At 46.6% G+C, this 14251-nt stretch overlaps 2 protein-coding genes across 11 annotated transcripts in view; both read right to left on the bottom strand.

Annotated features, from left to right (window-relative positions):
• RHEB (Ras homolog, mTORC1 binding) overlaps positions 1–4419 on the bottom strand; it is a 39491-nt gene extending 35072 nt beyond the window's left edge. Inside the window, exon 1 of one of the 2 annotated variants that reach the window (XM_084507359.1) lies at positions 4215–4419. In XM_084507359.1, the coding sequence (XP_084363485.1) occupies positions 4215–4266 (52 nt within the window). In that variant the 5' untranslated portion in view covers positions 4267–4419. The remainder of the gene's footprint in view (positions 1–4214) is intronic. The other variant, XM_084507357.1, reaches the window with a different exon arrangement.
• A 6090-nt stretch (positions 4420–10509) lies between these two features.
• Positions 10510–14251, bottom strand: part of PRKAG2 (protein kinase AMP-activated non-catalytic subunit gamma 2) — a 209431-nt gene continuing 205689 nt past the window's right edge. For 6 of the 9 annotated variants that reach the window (XR_014688892.1, XM_084507349.1, XM_084507350.1 and 3 more), the window contains 2 exons: positions 13807–13900; positions 10510–11620 (listed from right to left, as the gene is read on the bottom strand). Coding sequence is in view for 8 of the 9 variants with exons in the window: in XM_084507349.1 (XP_084363475.1) it covers positions 11589–11620; positions 13807–13900 (126 nt within the window). In the remaining variant the exon portion in view is untranslated. The remainder of the gene's footprint in view (positions 11621–13806; positions 13901–14251) is intronic. The other 3 variants (XM_084507356.1, XM_084507355.1, XM_084507354.1) reach the window with 1 other exon arrangement.

The raw sequence follows: 14251 nt of genomic DNA on the forward strand, positions 1-14251 counted from the left end.
AGGCTGCATCATGCACCAGCACTCATTTCTTCACTCCTTCTCTCCCGACAGTCACACGGGTAATTTATTGCCTCCTGCCATCACCTCTTCCCCCTGTCCAGCCCCGAAGGGCTGCAGACGTTAACAGATGCCATCTTTCAGAAGGGAGAAGCAGAGCTCCAGCTCCATTTTACGATGCCAGCCTCCTGATGCTCCAGTGACTCGTGTTCTCACAACCAGGAATCGTTTCACCCAAACAATTATCCTTACTATTTACAGGTCTCTATCACCGCTTTTTCTGCCTTTCAGGCAGGGCAAAGAAGCATTTTTTATCTCATCACAACCACCTGGAAGCCCTTCTGTATGAATTTGAACTCGGCCGATAGTTTTGTTCAACTCTAGTTCTTTCACTATGTGTCTGCATGGCACATTCACAGATCACAGCTATTTCTGTCTGAAAACTGCTTTCCACCCACACCAAAGTTTGTTATGTATAAACCTGAAAGTCACCGAGCGCTACTTATCTGGAGGAAAAAAAAAAAAGGTAAGTAGGTGAGTCACCAGCAACTCGACTGACCCCTCTCAGAGCTACCGACCAGGAGAGAATGTTCTCAGATCACCAGTCCAAATGTGTAAAGTCAGGAATTATTTCCAGTATGCCAGCAGCAAAATCATCAGCGAAACAAAAAAAAGCTGACAGATGAGGCTGAGATAGCAACCTACCACTGAAGCATCTGCTCCAAGCAGCTCCTTCCTGCTTATCTCAGATCCATCAGTTCAGAGAATCCCAGCAATAAACTGTTTTTACAAAACGATCTAAGAAACCTCACTGATAGCAGATTCACAGTCTGAATTCACATTTTTCTCGTACAGACAAAAAATAACCAAACAGAATGCATTTTGGACAACTCCACGCTGCTTTTCAGAGTAAATGTTACTCTGAAGAAATTCACAAAGTTGATCCAGACACCAAAACCTTTGTCTTGGTTGAATTACTTCCATGCATATCTAATATAGCCCAACTGTAACTGGAAATAATGAATTATGGCAAAAACACAAGAAGGGCAATGTAGGATGAGTCTTTTCAGCAGAGGCCTTGTAACTTCATGAAATCTCACGCTTCCTCACATGTCAGACAGATTTGCTCTGGAATCAAACCTCAAGTAGCTGCTCTGCTCTGGTCATTTAACTGACATCAGAAGCCAAAGAGAAGTTCCTCCCATTGCAAAACGATCAGATTTTAGGATGAAATGCACCTGACTTCTATCATCAGAACCTCACCGAGACAACCACATTTACGTAATGGAACTAAACTTTCTTTTTAGACCACTTTCAGCCCAAGCAAAACCCAAAGACGACGTTCTTGTGAGCTTTCTGTTTAGCGTCATGCCACAACCTGCAGGCTATACCCACGTGTAATTGGCCTTCTCCACCAAAAAACAAGTCCTGAAGTTCCTGGCACATTCCCTGCCCGCATCTCCCTCCCCAAGCAGCAGGGCTGCACAGGAATTGGCGAGGCTGCCGCTGATCTCTCCCATCAGCGAAGCGCGGTAGTTTCACCTACGAAGGGTTGCTGGCGGTGTTGAAAGACGGAGGGAGTGGATTCAAACGAGCAGGCTCCTGAACTTTCTATACCAACAGCTACTCCATCAAAACACCACTCCCAAGCCCAGCTGCATTTGACAACACCGGGAAAAGGGTAAAATGCAGTACAAGTAAAAACAAGGGCGCAGCATGAAGCCAGTGAGGGATTGAGACTCCCGTTTCACAAACCCTTTGGAGGCCGTGCCTGTCCATCACCCTGCACGCTCGCAGCCTGAGAGAGCTGCAGTCATCAATTGCAGGAACAGCTCGCTGCTTGATGTGTGTCACCAAAACCTGGCTATTTGGGGTCAGAGCTGAGAGAGAGATGGGAAAAAAGGTCGCTATTTGCTGATTAGGCTCATCTCAAGCACCACGTTGCATATGTGAACGCCAAAAGCTCACACAACCCAAGCATTTACCCAAACCTATACAACTGGAAGCATCTTGTTGTATACAACTGGAACACCTTGTTGGAGATGGCCTCCCTCACTCCAGGGTCAGAATTCAGGGTAAGGACAGCTCCCTGTTTATAAAGGAAACCTGCAAACCTTCAGCTGTCCTTTGGATGCTGGAATTATTCCCCATCCTAATGAAAATTAGCTCTGTTCAAATGCTGCATTTTCCCCAGAAGTAACATTCTTCATTCTCCCAAGGAATTATTGCCCAAAATCTCATCCTAGGAAGAGCTTAGATCCTTTTCCTAGAACTGGATCAGTATTCCCGCCATTGTGACACAAAGCAAGACTTACTTTAAAGCTTCTCTGAAGCCAAACTACGTGCTTATTCTCCTAGACTTTAAAACTTTTTTGGGTAAACAAAAGGATCCAACCCAAATCTCGCGGTTTAAGTCCCATTTTTTTCTAACAGCCCTGCAAGATGGAAGCAAGACCCCAATGACCTGTTTCAGCTGCCTGAGCTGTTACATAAGCATTTTCCTAGAAACGCGATGCTCCCGTATTTAAGAGGAGCAGCTCTGTGGTTTTAACAGGCAAGATTTCTACCTAGGAGCAACGAGGCAACAGAGAGCTGTCAAGGGTAATGAGAGGAAAACTACTTTTTTCCTTTTTATCCTGTGTTCTTATGACTCGTAGCTGTCCTAATAAAACTCACCGTGTCCCACAAAGCCTAAAAATGCCCTAGTCTCAGAAAACTGGAGCTGAAGGAGTTCAGCAGTAGGTCTTTATGGGCATTAGGTAACTTTCTGCCCGTACATTTCGAAAATGCTTTCTTCCATATAAGCACTACTGCTCAAAGTGTTCTAGGCCACAGCGCTGGATTAACAATCCCATACTATTTGTGCCATCTTTTCCTCAACTGATTATCATAATCGTGATTTTTTTTTTTTGACTGCTGCTTTTCACCATCAACAGACGACGGACCAACGCTCAGCAGTGCACCCAGGCCCCTACACACGCTTCTAAAGAACAGAATTTCAAGAATTTTTCCTTCCCACTTACACTGCCCATTGCTTGTTTTTATCCAAGAAAAAAAAAAAAGAGGACAACAAAACTGACTGTGTAACTCATGTCAAATACGCTACGCAAAACAATCAACCTACTGCTAGCTGGTCCTTGCAAGGATGATACAAAATCAGCCTCTTTTTGCCCTCACCCCATCTCGAGGGCAGGCTGCAGTTACGCACAGAACACCTAAAACTCCCCTGCTTACAAAGCTTTTTTTCATCTGGAAAAAAAGCTCTGTTTTCCAGCTTCTTTCTGCTGTGCACGACCACAGAAATCACACTAATTCAGCTGCTACCATAAGAGGGTTTCTACAGGAAAGTATCTCTCTACAGGATCTTTGTATTTTCCAGACACGCATTATCCTCGCCATCGATCTGAGCTTTTAGGTCTGATCGATGAGGAAAAAGGACCCAAATGCCAAAACGCCTGCTTTCCATCGCAGCCCACGAGCGCAGGAGAGGGCGTTACAGGTGCGGGCAGCCCCAGAGAAGCTCTGGGCTGCTGCGGCCTCGTGCTGGACGCTTCCAGGCAGCTCTTCCCCTCGGAGCCAGGGGCTCAGCAGGGCCATGGCACCACGGGGCTGTACGAGCACAACCGGCGGCACCGTCTCCACCGGTGCGATGCGTCTCTACGGAGGGAGGAAATAATGATAAAAAAAAAAAGAAAAAATAAAAACAAACACAGGGATTGGAGTGAAATATAGCGAAGGGAAGGCGACTTGTGGGGAGGAGATGGGAGCGCAGGAGGCTGGGGTCCTGGAGGAGCAGTGCTGGCAGCCTGCAGGACCACGGCCACCCCTCTCCCTGCAGCCTCCCACCCCTCCAGAGCGCTCCTTATCCCTAAACCACCCCAAAATCACCTCAAAACCCACCCCGAGAGCCATCCTCCGCCAGGCAGCGCCAGGCTTCCTCCGCCGGCCCCGGGGGCCCGCAGCGCTCTGCGGCGCCGCCATGGCGCCCTGCCGGCCTCCGGCCTCCCTCCGCGGGGCCTCAGCAGCCCCCGGCCTCCCTCCGTGGGGCCTCCTCAGGGCCTGCAGCCCCCCCCCCCGGGCCGGTAGAGCCGTTATAGGGCGGCCCCACCACCGCAGAGGGCTTGGGGGCGGCGTGGCCCCCAACAAATCCCCACACGGCCTCCGTTGTGCCCCCCCCCCCATCCCCGTGTCCCCTCACAGCGGCTCCCGGCTCTCACCCACGCTCCGGTAGCCCAGGATCGCGATCTTGCGGGACTTGGACGGCGGCATCTTGTCCCCCGGCCGGCCCCGCACCACATCAAGGGCGGCGGCTGCGGCGGAGGAGGAGGAGGAGGAGGAGGAGGAGGAGGGAGGAAGAAGAAGAAGAAGCGGGAGGCTGCGAAGGGGAGGCTGTGAGGGGATGGGGGGGGGGGCGCTGAGGGGAGGGGGAGAACGCAACGGGCGCGGGAGGAGGGGGGGGGTGAGGGGGGGGTGAGGCGAGCGCGCGCACGGCACCGGCAACGGCGGCAACGGCGGCAGCCGCACCACGTGACCGCGCGTCACGGCCCCGCCGCCCCGTAAAGGGGAATAGGGAGGGGAGGGGGGGGGGAAGGTTGCTGCGTCATCGTGCCGCCAGGCCACGCCCCCCTCGTGTGGGGAGGGGAGGGGAGGGGAGGGGGGAGCGCGTGTGCGCGTGCGCGCGTGCGCGCGTGCGCTGGGCGGGAACGGCCGGCGGCGCGCAACGGTCGCTGAGGCGTTGGGCGGCTGCCTGAGGGGAGGTGGCTTCAGGAGCCCCCCCCCGCCGCCGCCTTTTAAAGTGTTTAAAGGCATCTTCCTTTTATTCCAATAGCTCTTTGCTGCTTGTCATACAGTAATTAAGGATGGAAAAGCGCTCCGAGGTCGTCATCTGGTCCAACCATCCCCCTACCACCAATGTCACCACTAAACTATGTCCCCAAGCACCACGTCCAGCCTCTCCTTGAACACCCCCACACACAGTGACTCCACAGCGAGGAGAAGCATGCCCCTTTTTTCGTTTATTAACCTTTTAATCAGGTGAAACTCCAAGCAGCAGCAAGTTTCGTACCTCAGAGAGCAGGTCCAGCGCTCACTGAATACAGAGCTAAAGAAGGGTTTCGTGAAGCAGCTTTGCCCCTCTGCTGTTACTTTTTTTTACACACATTTCACATTTTCTTGAAAAATAAACACTTGAGTAAAAAAACTGGTTTTCCACGTGCATATTTTCTTTTGGGGAGGTGCATCCATATATCTGCTGTGCAATTCCACACACTATGTACAACTGCACTAAATTATTGCTCTATTATTATTATACTACATTATGCATTATGTACTAAACTAACCTAACGGTCAGATGATATTAGGGGAAAATGGTCTTGTCCCTGATCTCAGCCACTCGTTCTCATGTGCTGGCGTTCCTCTGACCTGGTAAGAGGGCAGGGAACTACAGCAAAAAACAAACAAACAAACAAAAAACAAAACAAAACAAAAAAACTACTTGTACACAAAAGCGATTTGCTCCTGAAGCTGAAATGAGCTTTAAGGAGGTATCTGCACTGTGGAGGGCAGCCTGATTATAGCCCTCATCCTCTGGATTATAGGATCTTCAGGGCTAAGTCCTGGTAACCTGTGAATCACCAGATAGCGTGGCCTTCAGTCAGTGGGTGCATGGTGAAAAGACTTATTTCGTGAAAAAAAAAAAAAAAAAAAAGAGGGGCTTGTGTGTGTTCTTGGTGGTGATGCTGACAGCTGTGCTGGATGTTGTGTGAGCTCCTCCATGTACAACCTCTCTCCTTGCCAGATATAACAGCACAGATCCCCCCCATTTCATGTCTCTGGAGCACTACACCGTAAGGATTGGTGCGATCCTGTCACACAGATGGGTTTGGTCAGGCTGGGGAAGATGAGTAAAATGTAGAAAGAAACTCCATCTCTGTGAGCAGTCATGTTGTAGAAAGGAGGGGCACCACTGATACTCGCTGCCATTGAATCTCTCTGCCGCTGTGCTGTCGTCTTTGCACCTCTTCCTTCCAAAATCATGACATTGTCCAAAGTTTGGGCCATTTCCCAAGCCAAGGACTGGAAGAACTGAGGGAGGAGTTACCTTGCAACAATATTAATGGATTTGGAAACGTGTGAAGTCTGTGGGAGTTGTGCTTTCAACCTCCCTACCCTTACACTTCATATGATTCGCCTGTAGGATGTAGGCACTGTGCTTATCACTCTGCTTGAACCTCATCTGCATTTTCAGACACGATATCCAGATCCTTCCACATGCCCAAAGCAAGGAGTGGTAAACACCAGTTTTTTTTTTTTTTTTTCATTTCTCAGGGTTTTTAGCTTGCTTCTTGACACCTCTCTTTTGTTGATTAGATCTTTTCCCTTATTCTTTTTTTTCTTATCTCCCTCACCTTTGGGCTGTTGTCTTTTTGTCTTGATTCTGTTAACTTTCACTTGTTCGCTCTGGTTTTTATTTAGAAGAACCGACTACCACAGGTTCCCCCTCCACCTTCCCCTTTACTGCATCTAGCTGCAATGCAGTTGTTCCACCTTAGGAGAGCACCCATGCTTGCTCAGGCTGAGGTGGGGCAGGAACCCAGAACTCACCCTTTGTGGCATCTTTTAAATTTGGGAAAAACCTCCAGCATCCACTGGTTCTTTGGCAGGAAGTGACTAATCCTCATGCCATGAGGATCTCAAGCGTTTCATTTTGTCTTGACAGGGGCACTTGAAACAGGCAAACGAGGAACTCTGAGACCAGCTCTGTTCTTTCCCCATATGCGAGGACTTGGTGCTGTCACTGCGTGGCCTTTGAGAGTGCTCTGGGATGGTGCCACACAAGCAGAAAGGAGCTGCTCTGCTCTGTGAGACGGCTGTTGTTGTATTTCTAGTTGGGATAAACGGAAACACTTCCTGGAATGCTCTGTTGCAGCGGGAGAGCACAGCTTTAGCTGTGAAGCATATGTCACCACGTCTGATTAGAGCACTGTGCTGTATTTGGGCTGGTACTGCTTGTACATTTTGGGCTGAGCAGCTTCACTTGCTCACTAAACAGCCCTGCCCTGAAATTCTCTTCCCTGAACAACTCCAGGTGCAATCGCCGCAACGTGCTGAAGCAGCAGCAGCAGCAGGGCTTTCCCTGTGCCCTCCCTCACACCGTTCCAGCTCCGTCATTCCTAGAGCACGTGCCAGTTGTCCTGCAAACGGCAAAGGAGTTCAGAGAGCACTGTGATGTGCCAGGTATGCCACGCGCTCATGCTCTGGGTGTATTCTGAGCTAGTTTAGTAGCTCACTTCGCCAGATACTCCTCCAAATCAAACGTACTCTCGGCACTGGTTTAGTTGACAGGTTGCATTAATTTTATTGTAAATGAGTCATCAACAGGCGTGCTCAGTGAACACAACACACCAGGTATGGTTTGTGTTTTAAAAATGCGTATATCAAAAGGGAGAAGTGCAGGCACAAGTAGAACATGTATATGTGGTGAGATCAGGACCAGATGTGGCTGAGAAAAGGGAACGTCTGTCTCTTGTTGCCTGTGTCTGCTTTGCTGCGATGGAGGAAAAACTGTGATGAATTTCATTTAGGAAACAGAAAAATACTGAGCTGCTGGGTTCTGACAATACAGAGCATCCAAGCCCACGAACACGGTGCTGCTCATATTCCAAACGCAGAACAGCTCTGACTTGTACATTCAGTTCCTATAGCAGCAATTACCAGTTTAATTACCTGCTCAATCCTCTGGCAAATCAGGACCTTCCTGAGGAATTTTTGAAGTGCGCCCAGTGTTAGCACTGGGCAGGCTTCCACATGCACAGCACACACTTTACTGCCCACAGAGGTTAGAAAGTACATCTAGTTCAGTCTTACCCTTGTTCCTGCTCCCTCCTGAATTTTGACAGCGATCACATTTTCCATTATTCAGTTAGAAACTGGCAAAATGATAGCAGAAAAATAAATTAAGGGACTAATTCGCCATTAAGTGATATCTGCAACTCCAGCCACTGGGGCTCCTGACATCACGGGCTCCTGCCCTCAGCTCTTGGTCCCCAGGGAGCAGGGACACACTCCAGAAATCAGCACGAGGTGCGAGCGCGTCCCCTGGTGCTGTTCACTTCAGTGGGAATCAATAAAATTGTCATAAAACAATTTATGACTAAGAAAGAGGCTTTCAAAGCTGCTCTGAAATTAAAACCTGAAGTTAGGAGCAGATCGCAGTGTCTGCAGAACACTCTTTTTGCGTAACGCACGTGATGTGGATGCGAGGGTAGTATTACATTACCCAGAATGACATTTTCCCCTGCAAATTACCCCTGGTAAATGTTTAATGTGGCAGTACAAGGTGTGAAAGTTCACAGAAACTCCTGAAGCAAGCCAACTACTCCTCGCACTGGCTGGAGAGCTCAGTACGAGCAGCCTGCTGTACGCGAGGATTAAGCACGTGTGGTTTCACTTCTGCTTGGACCAAAACTGAGACTCCAACTTACCCACGCTCAACTGAATCATTCTCCTAAGACAATTTCTAACACCTAAATGTATCCAGAATAGGTCAAAACCAGTCTGCCCTTTGCTCCCTCCCAAGACCGCGAAGTACTTGAGAATAATTATCTCTCGCAGACATCTCTTGCTGGCAAGGAAATGTACAGGAAAGCACAGAAATCAATCATCTGTGTTTTACCATCCTGTTGGCTAAAACAGGATCCGTTTCTGCAGCACCTCACATCCCCGGGACTGAAAATCGACGCTCCCTAACAGTCTTTCAGCAGAGCTGTGGGAGAAACTCACTGCAACCTCCGTCTGCAGCATCACCACCTTGTAAAGAATAGGAGCAGAAGGAATCACTGCTGGCGTCTCAGCTCTATAGCACCGACTGCGTCTGCCCAGAAAATGAAAATTCTGCAAGAACTTGCGCTTAGTGACATTATTCATTCTTTTCCCTGGCTGAGAGCTCTTGTGAGCCACGTGAAAGGGACGAGCCCGACATCAAAGCTTTAGCTGCTCGGTCATTTGAGCGTGGTGCATGCTGCTGAGTCATCCCTCCCTTTTCTACCCTCAGTTACTTACTCCTTTCCCTTCCTGAAGCTGCCACAAGCATTTTTTTTTTGAGCTCTGTAGTAAACTGATCTGTGTTAAAAAGACATGGTTTGCTTTTGTTTATGCACCAGCAGAGGTACTTGTGCCAGGACAAGGAGAGCTATGGTAAAGTCCCTTTTTGCTGGTGCTCTTTCATACTTACAGTTACACTGCAATTCTACTAAAAAATTATAATTCAGAACTGTATTTTAGAAAGGAAAAATAAAAAATCTCTAAGTACAGTTTTTTTTATCACTGAGGAGAGGGCGGAAATTCTCTAAATACAGTTCTGCATCACCGAGGAGACTGCTTTCTGTGATTTTGCTAGCCCTGTGTCCACAACATGCGAACAACACTTATCATAACGTTAAAATAAGGAGCCTGTGCGTGGCTGTTTGAAAACTGCAAATTCATTCTGGCTTCCTGCGTGCTGATTTATGCAGACGAGCCCGGAGCTGTCTGGATGGAACAGGGCCAAAAGACTTTGTGCTAAAAAAATAAGTACACGAAAAAAAAAAAAAAAAGCATTTATCAGTGGCTCAACCCTGCATTTTTAAAAGTATCTTAAATGTGGGACTGAAGAAAATGCTCACAGCCTGGCACTAGGTGGAGCGAGATGGAGTGATGCATTTGGGCAACTCCCTTACAAGCATCTTGTAGAGAAGGCTGCAATTTGCAATTCAGGCAGTGGAACAGCATCTGTGCAGCTCAGGTGGCATTTGCAGGTAGTACTGACCACGTATCCTCAGCCTGAAGTTCCAATCTACCACAAGTTTTCCCCTACACATACCCCACAAAGAGCAGGAGCTGCTGTTTCTGGCTCCCGTCACTCCGTGTCTCCAGCACAGGTAATCAGAGCTGGGCTGGGGCCGTCTGTGGGGCAGCAACCAGCACCAGACCCCAAAAGGCCAAAAAGAGTTATTTCAACTCAAACATGGGGAGTACAGCTGGTATTTACCCAGCTGGAAAAGGTGATGTGGAAGACAATGTTCTCCATTTCTGACTCACTGAAGACAAAATTTAAAAGAATGGTTTTCCATCGGGTACTACAAGAACATTTTTGTACACGTGAAAAAAGCCAGTAGGAAAAAAATCTTCACACGTCCAGTTTCAAAATTTAATTTCTTGTAGGAAGCGAGAAGTTCTGAAGAAAGGGCTTTTCATTACTATTAAAGACCTCACATTCTGTGAACAAACAAACCTGTTAACCCTTTACCTCGACGTTTATACATGGAAAAATAATAGAGCGATTCACTGCCGTTACTCCAGGACCCCGTTCTCACACAGTATTTTCAGGAGCAGTACTACCTGCGTGATGCCACGACCAACAGCTGCCTTTCAGGTTGCAGGAAGATGAGAATGCCCCCGTCTAGTTTACACTAACCCAAATGCACGTACCTTTATACATGCGAAAAAACGTGGCAAAGACTGCTAAAACCAGACTGATGTTGTAGGGTTTAATTTCTTCCGTCTACAATTATAAAAATCTCAGCTTCAAACTTTACAGTACATTTACATCAGCAAAACCCCACAGCCTTTCTCACTCCTCAGCTTCTGTACAAGCCGTATACAGTCACAAGGTTCGGTTTAGTTGTACAACCATCATTTTACACTTTGTTACAGAGGAAAATATTGTTCTCCGGCACCTCGTTTCCTCCACAGTGCCCGTGTGTTACAGGACAGAGCGCTTCTGATCCGTGCTTCTGGAAGCTTCAGCTCAAGTAACGCGGACTGATCAACAGGCCACAGCTTCTGCCACTCCAAGGTTTTAAATAATGAGAAAATCTACCACTTGTTTGTATAACAATCAACAGTTTATTAATGGATATGGTGAAATTTTAGCTATCCACCAAAGATGTGTAAAAAATTGTCATGAAAGTAAAAATAAATAAAGCTGTTTTTAAAATCAGTCTCGTTTTACATCTCGGTTCAGAATGCAACATTTAACACAAAACTGTCATTAAAGTTTTAAAGAAGTCTACTGATCTTCAAATTACAGCTTTTATGACAAGTCTAATGAGAACTGAAACTGATTTGGTTTAGGTTTAAAGACTTTCACATTCAAATACAGTGTCTCGTTTAGCACAATACTTCCTTTGACAGTGATGGGCAACAGTGATGACATATTGCTGTATTTTGACATAAGGCACTATGATATGAATATGCCATACACTTGCCTTATGTCACATATATCCATTGCTGACCAGTGACTTCTGTCAAATACAAAATGAAAAAGTTTCAGAATACAGTGCATTTTAATGAAGGACATCATGTGAAGTCTTCCAGCAAATGTTCTGAAGACGTTTTGAAATACAAGCCTACATTTTAACATAAGCTTTTGTCATGCTGCTTTGTTTTTTTGCGACATCACTGGGGGGGAAGAGACTCATCATCCATCACTAAGTCCCAATACACATCCGCAACCATCCTGCTCTGTTCTATTGCAGTCACTGTTCTTGAGACAAACTTGACCCAGAAACTTTGTTCAAGTTCTCCTACAAACGTTTGTACATTCACAGCAGTCATTCACTTTCGTTCTCCTTTTGTTTGGCACCTGTTAACAGAAGAGGAAAGCAGTGTGACTCATTGTGGATGCTGCAAAATTTGTCTGACCACATTATCGGAATCCTCGTGCTGGACACCATCTGTGAAGAACACACCTCTGGGCTGCCAACGTGATCAGAGCAAGGAAGGCCTTGAGCCCACTGCTGCTTCTAGCTTCATTGCAAAGATGGAAGTTACTAAAACTGCTTTCAAGTATCTTTACCTTCCCTCCCCCCCATTATTTAAAAGAAGCCCAACCAAAAAGTCACACCGCAAACCTGTCCACCTGTTAGAAGCCAAGCTTAAGCATCAACATGGCCTGAAAAAGTGAGGTCCTACTTGAGAAATAAAAACCCTGTCGGAATTCAGTTTAACTATGCTGTGTTGACAGATTTTTCCTGGCTCAGGGGCAGGTTTTGATGCCAGGATGGATCCAAAGGAGCTGTTCAGCAGAACCGTGCAGCATCTTGCCTCTTCTCCAGGCTCTCAGACTGGCCACATGCTGGGCAGTGGCTGAACCCTGCGTTCAGCTGGCTTCAGCATCCAGCTCTGGAGAGCAGGAATCTCTTGCCAGCAACCTGGAGTTCCTATTTGTAATGTATAATCACCAACACTGAAAAATTCATTAAATACATCCAGTCTTCACATCACAGCTGATTTTTTTCCCCTCTGGTGTACACTGGTCTTAATTCCTGAGGATATATTTTCCTTTCAGTCAGGGAAGAGAAATGGACACGTTTAGGGCGTCATTTATCTGGTCATTCTTACACATCCACCTCAAGAGCTGAATCACACTGAATTCCACAGACTAGATATATGCTGCAGACATCCTCACTTCATCAGAGAAACCCCAGTGCCTCCTAAAAAAGATCCCTTTCTTCACCCCATATCTTCCAGCAGCACAATCCTGCCCTTTGTTGCTCTAGCAGTAGAAACTCTTCTGTGTGCTGGCTTGGGGTGAGAAAACTCCACGGCTCCTTTGCTGGCTCAGTTTCCTGTTAGATCACTGAGTTAAAGAAGCTCACAGAGGCATCTGATGAGAGCGGGTGCTGTCACACGCTGAGCAACAGAAGCACCTGACCCAGAGTATGGGAGCGGGGGAAGTCCCCCTTTTAATTACAGAGCACCATTAAATCAGCTTGCAGAACTGTATCTTCAGTGTCTGTGCAACTCCCATACAAAAAGCTCTTGGTTGCTCAAAATCCAGATAAATCTCCTCTGTCTAAAGTTTATTTCATTAACAGGAACAAAGTTTGACCATCTTTGTAGATTAGGTGACCTTTCCCTCCAGTCACGAGGGAAATGACCTGGCACTTCCACCCCAACCTTCTCTACACGTCTACCCCAGGAGGGACAGCTACCCCTCTCCCTCTCCCTCTCCACTCTCCTTCTAGGAGAGCCTCTTTCACCCATTAAGCTCATTTAGATTTCTTTTTTTTTTTTTTTGAAGGACACATTCAGGTCTTTCTGCTTAGCTTGGTATTTTTGAAAGCAAAGTTGTAATCCTTAAAACCTTTTCTGTCTTTGTCACAAAGCTGAAAGTGGGCTTAGCTTTAGTTGTTGTGACACCGAAGCCATCTCATTTACATGATCAAAGTGAAGTTACAATTAAGAACATAAAGCAGATCTCGGGCAAAACTAAACAAATAAAAATAAAACCCAAAACAGCCAGCATAAAGTCACAGAATTAATTACATCTATTGCTGGATGCTCTTGTTAAAAGGGACCTGATCGTGTTAGTAACACACTAGGGATTTCTACTGGAATAATTCCGGTACTCCGGGGCGATGTCCCTGATATCTGTGCCAACAGAACCCACAGCAGAGCTACCAGCTGCAGTGCTCCGAGGGGGTGGTTTTGCAGAGCTCGTGGAAAGCACGCTAGGAACAGCTGCCAGGGCACAGAAATTCCGGGAGATGGGGAAGGTGCCCTGCTGCAGATTTCTATACATGCAACGTTCATCCTGCCTTTCCTGTTAGTAACTAAGACCTCTTTTCTAAAAAAGAAAAAAAAAAAAAGATTGAAAATTAAGTGTTTTGCCAGCTTTTCCCTCATGAGAAGTGAAATGTGTTGAAAATTATGACCAAACAGTTACAAAACTTTAAAAGCAAAATGTGTTATTGTCATTAAACCAGTTAAGAGCTGCAAACTGTGCACCACCGATTGATGACAAACGTTACAACACCCGTACTGTACCTGCTGGCGTGAGTACCAAAGCCTGTAGAATGTCAGAAAGGGAGATGATACCCACAATGCTATCTGCTTCATTCACTACCACCAAACGATGAACCTGCAAGGCAGGGAAAATATTTTAAGGTTCTTCTGCTTTTAAATTAATAATGAAAGCAAAGAAATGCAAAAAAAAATCAAAAACAAGTAGAAACTGAATTTTTGAATCTCATGCAGTGATATGAACACGCTGACCCTGCATAAATGAAAATTAGCACACATTTAAAAAGCACACAGCTGTCTGATACAAAACAAAATTGTATTTGAAATGACAGGTGAGCCAAGATCTAGGTCTTAAAAACACTGCTGCTCTCAGATAACACCAACACTTTTCCCCAATTTACAGGTTCTGCTTAACTTAGCCTCCAATCTCAATGAAATTGAAATCGATTAAGGCTTCCTTCTGAGACAC

This window comes from Aythya ferina (assembly GCF_964211825.1).
Source record: "Aythya ferina genome assembly, chromosome: 2".
NCBI classification, from domain to species: Eukaryota; Metazoa; Chordata; class Aves; order Anseriformes; family Anatidae; genus Aythya; species Aythya ferina.